At 39.9% G+C, this 15,900-nt stretch overlaps 1 protein-coding gene across 1 annotated transcript in view; it reads left to right on the top strand.

Moving 5' to 3' along the window:
* Window positions 1-15,269, top strand: part of PLA2G15 (phospholipase A2 group XV) — a 29,231-nt gene extending 13,962 nt beyond the window's left edge. The window contains exons 4-6 of the mRNA XM_077830977.1: window positions 1,163-1,261; window positions 2,685-2,909; window positions 10,972-15,269. Of these exons, the coding sequence (XP_077687103.1) occupies window positions 1,163-1,261; window positions 2,685-2,909; window positions 10,972-11,483 (836 nt within the window). The 3' untranslated portion in view covers window positions 11,484-15,269. The remainder of the gene's footprint in view (window positions 1-1,162; window positions 1,262-2,684; window positions 2,910-10,971) is intronic.
* The last annotated feature ends 631 nt before the right edge of the window (window positions 15,270-15,900 follow it).

Raw genomic sequence — 15,900 nt, 5'->3', positions numbered from 1 at the left:
TTTCCAAATGGGGTTTACTGCTTGACCAGAATTCATAGTGCACTTTGTCATGCAGGTCTTGGTGAGAAGAGCATATGGGAGCAGCTTGTACTTAAAAACACAATTGGCTGCTAATTGATTTTGCTGTGTGAGATAGCCTTTCAGCAGAAAAATGACCATCTATTTTTTTAATTAGCTTTGTATTCTTAAACAGTCCGTGAAGGGATAATAGTGCATTTACAATCTCCCTCTGACCTTTTTAGTGTAGGACACAGTTAAACTGCAGTCCCAGTTACCTTAGAAATCAGTATTTAAATCAGCCCAAACTGCTGATGGGACTTTTGGTACAGAAGGTACTAATCCAAAAGTGAAAAAACCCAATTCTGATGGCCTTAGGATGTTTTAGGCCTCCTGTTAAATGGGCTTTGAAGGATTCTGCTCTGATATGCTGCCCTATGTCTCCAGGTTTCATCTTTTGTTGCAGTGTTTGTTTAGGATATAACTGTACTTATCCTCTTTACTAGAGACTCCTCAGGTTAAATAAAATGCAGTTTATCTTATCACTTGTGATAACTAGTCTGCAAATACTCTGTCCATTGTTTGCTATCAAAGCAATTGTGTTCAGCCAATTCAAGTGGATTAAAATTCCTAATCTTTTGATGGAAATAAAAATAGTTTCACAGTAGTTCCTATCCTAGAGCAAATCACAAGCGTCTGTATCTAGGAGAAAATGTATTTAAAGGGCCCACACTAGTCTGTACAAATGTTATCTTCCTACAGTTCATTGGTGGTAATCTCATTGTAAAAACTCTAGTGTACATGAGCTCTTAGAATTGAGAATAGTTTATCATCTGCACATTGGTAAGCCACCATATTGATGATTAAGTTCAGCATGTACAAAAGGAAGGTAGATGAAAAAAAGTTGTTGTAGGGTTTGTCTCACAACAGTTCAGAGAATTTTTCAGAAGAATAAAACCCCTTTGTATCTTTGGTACATATCTAACATCCTTCACTTTTCCGAACGCAGCCAGCTGTTTAAACTGTGTCTTGGACTACAGTAATAACCTTATTTGTATGGAGGCAGAGTAATCTAACTGGAGTTTAACTTCAGTTTCACTATTGATGGACGCCCAAGAAGGCTGTTGTGATGCTGATCTCTTCGTTCTTCTTTTTCTGTCCACAGGCACTTACTTTTACACACTGGTGCAAAGTCTGGTAGACTGGGGCTACCAGCGGGATAAAGATATAAGAGGAGCTCCCTATGACTGGCGGAAGGCACCAAGTAAATGAAACTTCATTACCTGAATTAGTCATTTTATTGACTTCCTAGGCAGCAAATTTGGCTGAATTTATTACCCTTTTCTTCATGAGATCCCTTTTACAACCCTAATCCTGATTAGAGTAACTGTTAGGGTCCTAACTCTGGGAAAACTCCACAGGAATTTTGATAAAACTACCCAAGACTTGGAACAAAGCCCCCAAAATAATAATATTGGAAAGTTCTAAAGCACCTCACTGAAATTAACTTGGTCATCTATTAGGAAGGCATAATCCCCAGAACCATAATGTTGCTTCAAAGTCTAACTCTGTTACTTAATTGCTTTGTCTGGAGAAATCAGCTCCTCCATGTGTAGTGTCATTAAAATTCAAGGCTAAGGGGTAATGTTCAAAGCTGTATTCTGCATTTACACATTCCTTTAGCTGTGTAAGAAGGTCAGACACCCTGTACTCTTTATCACACTGTAGTCTTTCTTTACTATCTCCCGTCTATAGTTTGCGATAAAAAATACACTCTTCATATTACATGTGAAGACATAATGATAAAACAGCACATTCATGCATGTAACATTTTAGAATTCCAGGCTGTTGCCCTGCCCTGAAGAGTTTAATCCTAAAAGATCTAGTACTGAGACATGGTCTTATTTTGAAATCCAGGGTGGTACTTGATGAAAATCAGCGACCCTGATTGTTTGGTAACAGACTGGTCTGCAGCTGGCCTAAAAAAACCTGATAGATGATAGAGAGATGCATTTTATTAGGTTTTCTTCAGTTTGATGAATATTTAGTTACATGTTAGACAGGAATGGTATTGTCTCAGAAGGCACTAACACAATCTCTAAATTAGCAGTGACTAGTCTTGTTAAATCTTATTAAATTCATTGACAAAATAAAACAAGTTGGCAACTGCTGCATATAGAATTTTAAAAAGGTCAAAAATACAGCTGGACTGAAAAGCCATGGTTTTTACTTAGTGAGCAAAAATGTGAATTTTCCTAAGGCTTCTACCTTACTGTCTTTTAAGTTAAGAATAAAAGTGATCTTCCAAGGAGCTTCAGGTGGGATTTTCAGAAGTGCTCACTGCTGGCGTAATTCTACTCTCATTAAAGTCAGTGTGAGTTTTACCATTGACTTCAGTGGGAGAAGTTAGAGCACTTTTTTGAAAATCCTGCCCTTTGATAAAATACATACTACTGAGAGAGAAGTGGTATAAATAGTCTTCTGAGCTTCTACATTTTTAGAAACTATTCTAAACACATGAAAAGTGAGGAAAATTTGGCTTCCAGCAATGTCCTGTTTGAATTAATGGTATGAACCTGCTCTCTTTACTTCCAGCATCAAAAACTAAGCTTTTAGAACACTGTATATTGAAAGGTGGCATTTGCAAGCAACCTCTTTACTTAACTATACTATCTTGATGTTTCTAGATGAGAATGGAGACTATTTTGTGGCTCTTCGAAAGATGATTGAGTTGATGTATGAACAAAATGGAGGTCCTGTGGTCTTAATTGCCCACAGTATGGGTAATATGTACACTCTCTATTTCCTCAACCATCAGACTCAGGATTGGAAAGACAAGTACATAAAGGACTATGTGTCACTGGGTGCTCCATGGGGAGGAGTGGCTAAAACCTTTCATGTGCTGGCTTCAGGTAGGTAACCTGCTTAAATACTTGAATTTAAATGGAAGCTACCACAGGATGTTTTAAGGGTTACTGTTAACCATAGCATTAGTGGTCAGAGTTTGAGATGCTATAAATGTTCAATTAAAAAACAGCTTTCAGCCCATAAGCTATAATTGCACCAGTTTCAGGCACGATTTCCAAATTCCATTCCCCTCCTATATAGAATATGGTTGAGTTTTCATATCCCTGCATTGAGATGTCCTATTTCCTCCTTTTTGGGATGATGGAATCGGGGGGCAGAAGGGTCTGTTGGCCCCACAGTGGGAATATTGTGCAGGCTCTGCCCATGTGTAAACTCTTGCATGCCTTGGGAGGGGGAGGGGTAGAGCAGACACTGGGACCGAGAGGGGCTGGAATGGGCCTAGGAGCCGGTAGGAGGAATGGCTGGGACCTTAATGAGGAGAGATTAATAAGACTGGGACTTTTTATCTTGGAAAAGAGACAGCTAAGGGGAGATATGATTGAGGTCTATAAAATCATGACTGGTGTAGAGAAAGTACATAAGGAATTGTTGTTTCATGCTTCTCATAACACAAGAACTAGGGGTCACCAAATGAAATTAATAGGCAGCAGGTTTAAAACAAATAAAAGGTAGTATTTCTTCACACAACACACAGTCAACCTGTGGAATTCCTTGCCAGAGGATGATGTGAAGGCCAAGACCATAACAGGGTTCAAAAAAGAACTAGATAAATTCATGGAGGACAGCTCCATCAATGGCTATTAGCTAGGATGGGCAGGAATGGTGTACCTAGCCTCTGTTTGCCAGAAGCTGGGAATGAGCAATAGGGCATGGATCACTTGATGATTACCTGTTCTGTTCATTCCCCCTGGGGCACCTGGTACTGGCCGCTGTCAGTAGACAGGATATTGGGCTAGATGGACCTTTGGTCTGACCCAGAAGGGCTGTTCTTATGTTCCTATGTTCTTACTGGCCTGGAGATGCCCCCCTCAATCTCAGTACTTTTTCCTCCCTCTGTCCTCTGCTGCTTCTTGCTTATTTTGTCTGTCCCCCTTGGCAGCTGTATGGCTGCCTAACCCAGCATGGTAGAGTGTCCAGCACATTCCATTCCTTGCTGTTATCCTTCCAAACTCCCATTACTCTCAATTTTATATAGCAAAACTGACTTGGAAGCTTCTGAATGTTCTTTTATAAGTATCATGTCAGTTGGCTTGTGCATGAACTCTAAGGGAGAACCGCAGACTTGGCAGTTCTGGAGGTATGTGGAATCCTGAGTGATGGCAGAAGCATGACCACCTGCAAAAGTGTGAGCAAGGCGCACACACCTTAACATTTTAAAGTGGTTTTTAAGAAAATGAATCTCTCAAAATGTTTGGCATTATATATTGGTAGTAATGAGAGGTAATATTTGGTAGCTGAAGTGAATATCAAAGAAGACTTAAATTTATTTATCTTCATTTTGTTTAATACAGACACTGTTCTTTCACTAGCCTTCAAGTAATTGCTCCCAATTAAAAAGAACATACAGTACACAGTGTACCTTTTCGTAATTTCAGTGTCATATGGTCATGCCTTAACATCACCTGTAGCAGAGGGGTGAATTAATTTTTGCATATTGCTGCTTAACTATTAAGACGTTTGGCTTCCTCTTTAGCTCACTGCTAACTTACAGGTTTGTTTGCAGTTTTTGTTCTTGAAACACTTTTACCTGAAAATTAGGATGCATCCAAATGCAGGACATATACCAAAGTGCTTACCAGGCGTGGGTGCTTCAGAAAAACATTTCATGTGCTTAAATAAGGCACTTGGTTTTGAGATGGGAATGTACAACTCAAAGCCACTAATTAGAAAGCTGAAAATGCATATATCCTTATTGGGTGCTTACAGTTGTTTGTTTTTGTCAACATAGCATTGCAAAATTGATTCCTCTCCCCCAAATGGCATCCTGTGGCTTGCAGGCTTCTGCAGAAACTACTGACTTTCATATGGTGTACTCTAAATATCCAGAGCAGGAGGCTTTACTGGATAACTAATTTTGCATGGTGTATCAGGTGATACAGGAGGTGAGCAGAATTAAACAGCACCATGTAGGATCTCCCCATACTTAGTGTTTTGCTTCTTACCTGTTACTGCGTGAGCAATATTTATTGTATGTAGCATCTCTCCTCACAAAGTGGCTGTTTGTACATATGCATACAGAAGAATCACTTCAATTTCTACTGAAATACAGCCACCACTGGGACAGAATGTAGTCACTGTAACAGTGTACAGCAGCAGGAAACAGTATCAACAGGAAGTGAAGGGGAAAGTTAGGTTGGCAGAGTGTAACTGGCAATGTTGGAATTAATCTGTGTGAGGCTTTAGCAGCAGGTGTGCCATTTAAGGCACAATTGAACTTTTTACATCATATGAAAAGATAAAGCAAGGGAAAAGTGTTTAAGCACAAGTCTATTAATTGCTTTCAAATGAGCTACAAGGAACAGCTTCAATGTTAAAGTCAAGATAGAAAACATTTTCTTCAGCAAAGTGACAGGAGTATCTTCAGGACCTTGTGGTGTCCACTCTACTCTCTTCCAGTTTCCTTTCTTAATCAGATTCAGGTGGTGATTATGTTGACTGTTAGGTGCAATTATATGGAAATGCTGGCAAGCTTAATTAGGGCACCAGAGGTATTGTGCTACAGCCCTCCTTACTGGACCAGAGAATCAATAGTGCCATCTAGTGAGTTTAAAAATACAGCATATTTTTTGCAACTTAAAAACACTTAAAATATCTATTTTTTTTTCCTTTTGGTTGATTCACATTCTTCCTGCACGCTTCGGGTGGCATTTCAAGGCATTGTATAGCTGTTGACTTGGTATATGTACTGCATTTTGTAGGATGGTGTATTTTTAAAATTTTTTTTGTACAGCAAGGGTGGTATTTTTTTATGTAGGTGTTCAGAAAATGCACTTGTTCATGTATAGGAGCATCGTGTTTACTTTCTTCTGGTATATTTATACTCTTTACTCCTGGGGGAATTCTGCAACGAAGAATTAAAAATTCTGGGCACACTATTTTCAAATTCTGCAAATTTTATTTTTCAAAATAACACAATATAATCATACTAGTTTCAATTATTTTTGATCATTTATTTCAAAGTACCTGTCAGTAAGCATGCCCCTAACAATACAGGCAACAAAAAAGATTCAGGAAATGTTTTTTGACAAATAGATTCCTTACTAGGCATATTAATACAGAGCTCTGAGTAATTTATTTAGACTACAATACAGAACTGTATTTCCTGCACCCCTCAGAAGCAGTGCAAAGGCTTGTGGGGAGTCAGGGGTAACAGAGGAGCTGAGGGAGAGGGAAGTAGTTGCTGGGAAGGAGCCTGCGTGTGAACTTGGAGGGTTGTTGGGTGTGGGTGGGAAAACTATGGAACAGGTTTTGGGGAGCGGGAGGAGGAGGGATTGTTAGGGAGCTTCCCCCATGCAGACCCTGACTGACCCCTAGCCCCCACTGTCAGGCATATCTGCCCCTGTCCCCATGTGTCCCTGAACCCCCTGCCCACATGGCCCTGCACTGCGCCCCCCCTGCCCCCCATGTGTCTCTGTGCTTCCACTCAGCCACCCCCATCCCAATTTGGCCCTGCACATCCCTCCCCCGTCTGTGGCCCTGTGCCTCCACTCCCATTCAGCCCCTGCCCCAGTCTGTCCACCACCACTAGTCCTTATGAGCCCCTGTCTGACCCCAGAGCAGCCCCACGCTGTCTGTCTCCCCATAGCACCGGTCTCCTGACTTGGCCCAACAGTTGCTGTGAAGAAGTCAGGGTCTTTCTCTTCCCTCACTGGCCAGGCGCTGCTGTTCTGTTCTGTTGTCACAGGACCCTTTGGCAAAAGGTGGAATTGCAGCAACTTTCCGGCAGAAGCTTTTTTCTGTGGAAAACAATTAAAAATATGCACATCTCATTAATTTTGTATGCACAGTGGCACAGAATTCCCCCAGGAGTAACTCTTCTCAGCAAATAAGGAACAATATAGAGTCTATAATAATATTTCATAGTTAACAACTTCCATCCAGAAGAATGTCAAATAATTATGTGAGAATTGCTAGTATGCCATTAAAATACAGCCAAAACTTGCCTGGATCGCAGCTAGCCAATAGTAAAACATCATTAGAGTTTCTAAAAATTACAGATTTTCTAAGACAACATAGTACACTCAAGATGAAATAACTCTATTTTGGACCTCCTATTGATGGACAAAGATGAATTAATCATTGGCCTGGAAGATGGTGGTTGCCCAAGGACCAGTGATTGTGATCTGATTACATTCAATATGCACAAACAGAGGACAGGTGTTTTGGTGCTTCCCAAAGTTGAGGAAAATTATGAACAGGAGGAATTAGGAGGAAAATTTTAGACAGAAAAATGTGAATGAAAGTTTTGAGCGCTTTAAGAAGAGTTTATTAAATGGCTAAAAAGCCACAATTCCACAATCCATGAAGAAGATAACTTTGGCTAAAGGCCCAGCCTGGTTCAGCAGCAAAGTGAAGGGAGCAATTATAAATAAATAACAAATATATAACAGGGGAGGAGAGGCAGAAAATAAATAGCAATCAGTATAAATACAATGGCTAGCCTGCTGGTATGCTGAGATAGCTGCTTATCATGCTGACCAGTACTGTTTCCTTGTTACTCCCCTCACCCATATGTTATCTCTTGTCTTGTATCTTTCTGATCTGTTTGTACAGCATATAGCACTGGGAGGTCCTGGTCTAGGACTAGGGCTTCTAGGTGCTATGGTAATGCAAATAATAAATCAGAACTTATAAGGTGCAGAAAATTGAAATTTTTAACAGTGAGATTGACTAAACATTGGAACAAACAACCAAAGAAGTGCAGAAGCTAAAGACATCAGCAAAGAATTCATGGCTGGCAGTACTAAGGATAATAAAGCGTACTAGAAACAAAAGGAATCCTAGTAATGGTATAGGTGAAGATGGTAAAACTGGTAGTGATGCAAAAAAAGGCAGGAGTGTTATTAGACATTTTGTTCTGTATTGAGGGGGGGAAGCAAAATCATCTTCCTCATTAGATATGGACTGGAAGTACTTTATTTACTCATTACTGGCTAATGAGGGTGTTAAACAACATCTGTTAGAGAGAAACATTTTTAAATTGGTAGGTCCAGGTAACTGGAACAAGTGAGAGTTAGCTGAGGAGACTCCGGCAGTTGATGTTACATTTTAACAGCATGGAATAGTGGGGCAATACTGGGGAAATTCCAGAAGACTGGAAGAGTGTTAATGTTCTGGAAGTATTCAAAAAGGGCAAACTGGATGTCCTGAAGAAGTGCATCTGAAGAAGTGGGTATTCACCCACAAAAGCTTATGCTCCAATACATCTTAGTCTATAAGGTGCCACAGGACTCTTTGCCGCTTTTACAGATCCAGACTAACACAGCTACCCCTCTGATACTTGGATTTCCTGAGTAACTATAGGATGGTTAGCCTGATATTAATCCTAGGCAAAATAAAGGAAACGCTGATATGGGATTCAATTAGTAAAGAATTAAAGGACAGGAATATAATGAATGCCAGTCAATATGGTTTTACAGAATATAGGACTTGTCAAACCAGATTTCATTCTTTAAGATTACAAATTTGGCTGATAAAAGTAACTGCATAGATGTAAAAACAATGAGAAGTCCTTGTGGCACCTTAGAGACTAACAGATTTATTTGGGCATAAACTTTTGTGGGCTAGAACCCACTTCATCAGTTGCAAGTGGGTTCTAGCCTACGAAAGCTTATGCCCAAATAAATCTGTTAGTCTCTAAGGTGCCACAAGGATGCCTTGTTTTTGCTGATACAGACTAACATGGCTACCACTCTGAAACCTGCATAGATGTAATATACTTAAACTTTTATGATGATTAACTTAATACTGCACAACCTTCTGATTAAAAACTTGGCTCTATACAAATAGCAGTAAAACACATGTTAAATGGATTAAGAATGACATCTCAAAAAGTAGCTATCAGTGAGAATCGTGATTGGATGGGGTTGTTTCTAGTGGCGTTCCACAGGGATAGGTACGAAGTCTAATGTTACTAAACATTTTCAGTTGTGGATGACTCACAGATTGGTAGAATAGTAAATAATAATGAAAACAGGGCAGTCAGAGCAATCAGAATCACTTTGTAACCTGGGCCCATTCAAACAAAACATGTATTAATACAGCCAAATTCAAGTTATACATCTAGGAAAAAAGAACAGTCTGTACCTTCAGAATGGAGGACCGTAACCACAAAAGCACAGTGACTCCAAAAAGAATTTAGGAGTTGTAATGGACGAGCAACACAGCATGTGGTCCTAGAGCAATGCAGCGGCAAAAAAGGGCTAATATGCTCCTTGGGTATCTAAAGAGCAGAGTAAAGAGCGGAGTAGGGAGGAGCTATTGCCTCTGAATACAGCACTGTTGAGACTGGTATTCTAATGCTGCATACAGTTCTGGTGTCCACATTTTAAAGTGGATGTTGAAAAAAGCCATAAGTGATTGAGGACTGGAGAAATGTCTTACAGTGAGAAATTTGGAGCTCAATCTGTTAGTTTAGCAAAAAAAGAGAACTGAGGTGAATTGATTAGTGTATAAGTATGTTCACAGGCAGAAAATACAATGTCCTAATGGCTCTTTAATCTAGTTGAGAAGGCATAACAGGAACCAATGGCCAAGAAGCTGAAGCCAGACAAGTGCAAATTAGGTGCACCTTTTTAATAGTGAGGATGATTAACTATTGGAACAAACTACCAAGGAAAGTAGTGGATTCTTCATCTCTTGGCATCTTCAAGACTGGATGCCTTTCTGACAGTTATGCTTCAGTCAAACACAAATTTTTGGGCTTAATACAGGCGTATCTGGGTGAAATGTAATGGCCTATAATAATATTCAGGAGGTCAGATTTGATGATCTAAAGGTCCCTTCTGGCCTTAAACTCTATCAGTCTGTGGCCTTTTCTGTGCCAGCAGAACTTCACTTCTTCGAGATGACTGTAAGGGAAAAGTAACTTCTCTAGCTGAAAATACAGGGGAATTTTTATAATTACAGACAGGCTTGTGAAGAGTCATGGGGTCTTTAGTAATAGGTGATCCAAAATGTGTTGTGTGCAAAAGACTGCACTCAAGCAGCAGATTAGTTGCTAGTATTGTGCAGGAATGCTGGTTCTGGACCGATTGTAGGAGAGAGTGTCACTTGCTGTACCATCAGTGCATTTTCCTTGGTCTACCACTAAATAATGAGCTGGCCTGATCCTGTTTAATTTGACAGGATCCAAGCCAAAGTAGTATATTCCAATCCAGCCGGTGGACATTAAAGTCAGGATCCATGCTTTGTGCCCTGAGCAAAGAAAACGCTACTTTCACATTGATTATGTGGTTTCCTTGTGCCTCCGTTGAGGAACATTAGTGTGGTACAGATGAAAGGAGGGTAGTATCGGTTATTTGTAGGATTGTTCTGTTTTGTTTTACAAAGATAACACATGAACCAGTAACTACTGCAGATCCTGCCTCCTCTTCCACCCTCACAAAAGCCATGTGGCAACCTGTGTGGCAACTGTAGCTATCATAAATGAAATTGCCCCAGACAGCTTCAATATGACAACTATAAAATTGCTTGTTACTGAACTGTGAAAACCTGGGTGTTCACCTTGTTCTGCAGTCTCATGAAATCTCTTGAATGCACAAATGTACAGAGAGTAACACCAGCCTGTTCTCCCAACAAAACCATTAAGGGAAGAGTGTCTCTGTGAATCACTGAAAAATCTGCATCTGGAATTCCTTTAGAAAAAGAATTTTAAGACAGCTTTACAGATGGCCAGGATGATTGCCTAATGATTGATGATGTGAAGAACTTTTGGGCCCAAAGCTCCCAAATGAGCCCAAGTAGAAAATATTTTCTTCTTAAAGGAATATCTCAGAAGGGTAGCCTCAGGAAAATGCCATTCTGGGTTGTCTTTAGCAATGTTTCTTGATATTTCAGTGTACAATAAATAAAACTTCTGATCAGTAACAGAAATCTATTTTGTAGGTGACAACAACAGGATACCTGTCATCAGTTCTCTTAAGATCCGAGACCAGCAGAGATCTGCAGTTTCAACCAATTGGATGCTACCCTACAATTACACATGGCCTCCAGAGAAGATCTTTGTAAGCACACCCACAGTTAACTACACTCTCCGGGATTACCAAAAGTTCTACAAGGACATCAACTTTGAGGATGGCTGGCTCATGAGACAAGACACTGAGCCCTTGGTCTACCAGATGATGCCCCCTGGTGTGCGTTTGCACTGTCTTTTTGGCACTGGTGTAGAAACACCTGACTCATTCTACTATGAGGCCTTTCCTGATAAAGAGCCCAAGATCTATTACAGTGATGGTGATGGTACAGTGAACTTGGAGAGTGCCTTACAATGTCAAAAGTGGGTGGACATGCAAAAGCAGGAGGTGATATTGTTTGAGCTGTCAGGAAATGAGCATATTGAGATGCTGTCTAATGCTACAACTATTTCCTATGTGAAAAAACTTCTTTTTGGTTTGTGACACCCTATGTGGACTGGTTTTTTTTCCTCCATCACCTGTGATGCCTTCCCTTAAGTGAGGGGAAAATGCCTTGTGATCCTTTGGTTTTAAAACACTTGGGTTATTTATTTGGTCTCTTTTCAGGCCGTGTTTGGAAAGCTGTTTGGTGTCCTTAATGATCACTTGTCTCTTGGATTAGTGTTCGTAATGCATCATAGTGTTTCACGTTCTAAAGGCGTGGTCATGTGCATTCTGGTGCTGCTAGACGAATGTCCAGTGTGCATACAGAAGTTCACTTGAACATTTTTCACACCTTTTGTGCAATATGTGCAGCCTATGCTGTTTCTTGTGAGCTTTGGAGAGTTGCGGGGAGAGAAAGAATTGCTTGCTGGTTACTCTCCGTTCTGTACTAAAGCAAGGAGAGGTTGTCAAGAATTTTTTTGAGTACAGTAACTTTCCCAAAGGGTCACAAAAATTCTGAATCATTGTCCTTAAATAAGCTAGTAAATATGAAGGTCCAAGCAGGTGGTCTAAATAGACATGGAGTTAAGATATTGCAGGACTTTGGTCATATCCAACTTACCTCTTTCTGTACTGCTGCTGGAGAAGAGGGAAAGTGCATTAATTACTTGAAGTTCCTTATTTGATGTCTTGGAAAAATTGAAGAGAATCCAGTTGTCCTTTAGTAACTTGAGGATTTAGCATCAAGAGTCTAAGGCTGCTGGCTTCATGCTTTAGATTTTTCCCACCTAATTTAAAAAAAAAAAAAAAAGGTTACTAGCTGTCACTCCTCATACAATGGCTATGGCTACACGGTGTGTACATTGAAATCCACAGGAATTTGGTATCAGCAAATTTTGTGTGAGGTGCTGCCTTCACATGTCAAAGTGACGACAAGTTATCTCCATTAGTTCAAATGGTAGGTAGATAGATCTCAAAAAACCCAAACCCCCTCCTACCCAAAACAAATAAAAATTAAAGTTCCCACAATGGGGAAAAAACCCTTTGTATGTATCTTGCTTTCAGCCAAGTACACTTCTGCTGTGATCCAGTTTCCAGCTAACTGACCATCTTTCCTATTGGATCAAAATTATGTTTAGTGGAAAAAGCTTAGAATTAGAGAGTATTTATAGAGTAAAATACCTTTCTTGTAGGGGTACTGAGCTCTTAATTTGGGTTGAGAAACAAACATTTAAAAGGGGCACTATGTATTAGGCCCCAGAAAATTGCATAGCACGCAACTCTCCAAGAAACTGTACTACAGTAGCTTAACCATGTTAGACCACTTGTCATTGCATTTTTCAGAAAACTGCTATGAACACTTCCAGGGTGCAGGGTTCTTCAGAAAAAGTTACCTTAAGAGTTATGCTCATCAGAAATCCTACAGGATTAAGAATCTATTGATTTCTAATGTTAGGAGATTACCTTTTACACAACCGCAAAGTTTAATCAATCCTGTAGTGCATAGAGGTTGTTTGGTGCCATTGAAATATTTGATTAGGATGTGCTGATCTGACAGCACTCTCTCATGAGTGTTTGCCACTGCAGAATGTAAACACTCTGGCACAGGGTAGATATAGAGTTCTCAAGATGCTAATATGTTTTGTATTAGCTAATCATTTCTAGAAACCCTGACTGGGATCATTGGTAGGTTAAATATCTCCCTGTACAGAAGAGAGAATAAGACTAACTCCCTGTCTCTGAGGGAGGACAAGTATTCCCCAGTAGAATGGAAGGTCTGTCACTTGGAATCAGCTACCTAAGATCTAGTGCTCTGCAACTATATGGCCCAAACAGATTTTCCTGCCTCATGTGTGTGTGCTAGTCCACTGCCAGATCTGAGTTGCCCACGGGCTATCTGTAACACATTGTTGATTGATTAAATCTTAGAGAACAGAAGGATGAAATCCTTTAGTCAGATTAGTTTTTTTTTGGTAGGCTTTTGTAGATTGGTGCACCAAGAACCACAGTTCTACTCTAAGGCTCTTCATATGGTCTAACTCCGTTGTGAACAAACTACTGTAAGACTGGTCTGCAGTAGACACAACTATGCAAAGTAACTGATTCAAAAGTCCAGCTTTTTCAAGTCTATTATCCTTACCCAGGTAGAATGCATGCTTGCTAACTAGCACCAGGATGGGAGGAACTGGAATCTGTATTGGCTCCAAGCAAAGAATGAATATTGGTAGGGCTGTAGAAGGGACTCAGGCTCTACCTGGTCTGGAGGATTTTTTTAGAACTGGTTTACATTGGAATCTTTCCAGCTCTCTGTGTGCTTAATCTGGAAAATGCTTAAAAATCTACAGCAAAAGGGTTTTTTTTGGCTTTGCTACTCTGTGCACTTGAAGAAGCAGAAAAATTAATGCTTCCAAAAGAGCTGCACTAGATTACTCTGTTCTGATCTAGCATTTGACATTTACTGTATTTTCTCCCTTTGGGAAATGCTTCCAGCTGATTCCATCTCATACTTTTACCTTCGTGCCAATGACCCTTTAGTCCACACTCACTTAGCTTTCCATTAATAGATGGACCCTACAGTTGCTTCTTGTGCTGAATAAGTCTGTTCTGCTGCTTTTACTTACACTGGTAAAGAGAGGTTGACAGCCCTCTAAACTTTGTAGGCTTGCTGTGATTTGTCAGCATAAATCCTTGTTTCTTTCCTGCGCAGAATTGCACATCTTGTGTTAAAGTGTGAATGCTGAGGACTCAGTAGTTAAAGTATCCACACATCTGATGATTACCTTTGGTTGGGGGTGCTTTGTAAGACAGATCACAAGTCTGATTTCCCATTTTCCATCAAATCCTCCTGAGCCCTGCTCTTTTGTCTACCGTGCAATCCCAGGATAGAGATGTCCTCAGTTTGAAATAAATGGAGTACCTAAAACACACGGCTAAACATCCCAAAAGGTGGAAGTAGTTAAATTGTGCATTTCCCTTTTCTACTAGAAGTCTGTTTTCTTTATTGTGTGACCCTCTGCTTTAGAGGGCAAACCCAAGTCTATTTAGAATCATTTTAGTAGGGTTGTTTGCATTGTTTTTATAGCTATGTTGGTCCCAGGATATTAGACAAGATGAGTGACGTGTAATATCTTATTGGACCAACTTCCGTTAGTGAAAGACAAGCTTTCAAGCTTACTCAGAGCTCTTCTTCAGGTTGGTGGTAAGACTGCTAAAGTATGCAGTCGTAAGTATTCTACATTCTTGTGGAGAAACTAGTCTGAGGAAATAATTATTGCTGGGGAAAGAGGAAAATAAAGTGAAGTACCTCAGGTGCTTTGCTTCACTGTTTGAAATGTGTAATTTGCTGAAATTCCTTCTGAGTTATGCTAATTACTTACCATTTGTGAATGTCTGTTTTTCTCCTAATCTTCATTTTCAGGATATTTTCAGAAACCAAAAGTAGTAGAGGACCAAAATGTATTTCTTATTTCTAACAAAATGTAAAGAGAGAGAATTCTGGAGGGACTTCAGCTGTTAGTGTAGTGCTGCTGCAATGGCACTATGTGGTTCTGCTCAGAACAGAAGATTTTAATATCAAGCAATAAATGCAAAAGAATTGTAGGCCAAAGGAAGGAATGTTTGGCATTAAGATATTTCTTGAAGCAAGGTGTGTTCAAGGCCCTCTTAAATTCAGGGAATGTTTGGCAGTTACTTTGCTGCTCTAAAAGTAACAGTATTTTGTATGAAATATGATCTGGTGAGACCCAGCATTTTATATATTTTCCTCTTGTACGACTGAGTTATATAGATTTCTGCATATTTTATTGTCAGACTTTGATAACATAATAAACTTTATCTAATATTGAATGCGTTTTGTCATGGATAACACACAACTACAGATGCTGCTCTCTCTCTCAAATATGCTACAAGTCATGAATTTATTCATGCTTATTGCTGCTTAAAAGGCAGCATTTTAACCAAATTATGAGCTGAACCAGAAAGCAGCATAGCTTCCTTCCAGTGTAGAGCAACCCCTTTCTTTAGAAGGGAAACAGAAAATACAAAAAAAAACCAAAAACCCTAGGAGTCCTTGTGGCACCGTAGAGACTAACCAATTTATTTGGGCATAAGCTTTTGTGGGCTAAAACCCACTTCATCAGATGGGTTTTAGCCCACAAAAGCTTATGCCCAAATAAATTGGTTAGTCTCTACGGTGCCACAAGGACTCCTCGTTGTTTCTGCTGATACAGACTAACACAGCTACCACTCTGAAACCTGAAAATACAAACACTGTCATCATTCTGCACTAAAGTAAATGCTCAGTTCAAACCAGTCAGCACAAATTGCCACAGTTTTGAGACTCAATATGAGCAGAAGCCTTCATCCATAGTTTCCAACCTGTTCCTCCTAGGCCTCTTGTGTGGGTAGCTTTTCTTCAAATATGTTGACTTGTTTGAAGTCCTGTTAGACCAGTGGTGACTGGTGACCCAAAAATGGT

This window comes from Eretmochelys imbricata, chromosome 12 (assembly GCF_965152235.1).
Source record: "Eretmochelys imbricata isolate rEreImb1 chromosome 12, rEreImb1.hap1, whole genome shotgun sequence".
In the NCBI taxonomy this organism is placed as follows: Eukaryota; Metazoa; Chordata; order Testudines; family Cheloniidae; genus Eretmochelys; species Eretmochelys imbricata.
Note: the sequence above shows the minus strand (reverse complement) of the source record. Positions and strands in the feature narration are given on the sequence as shown.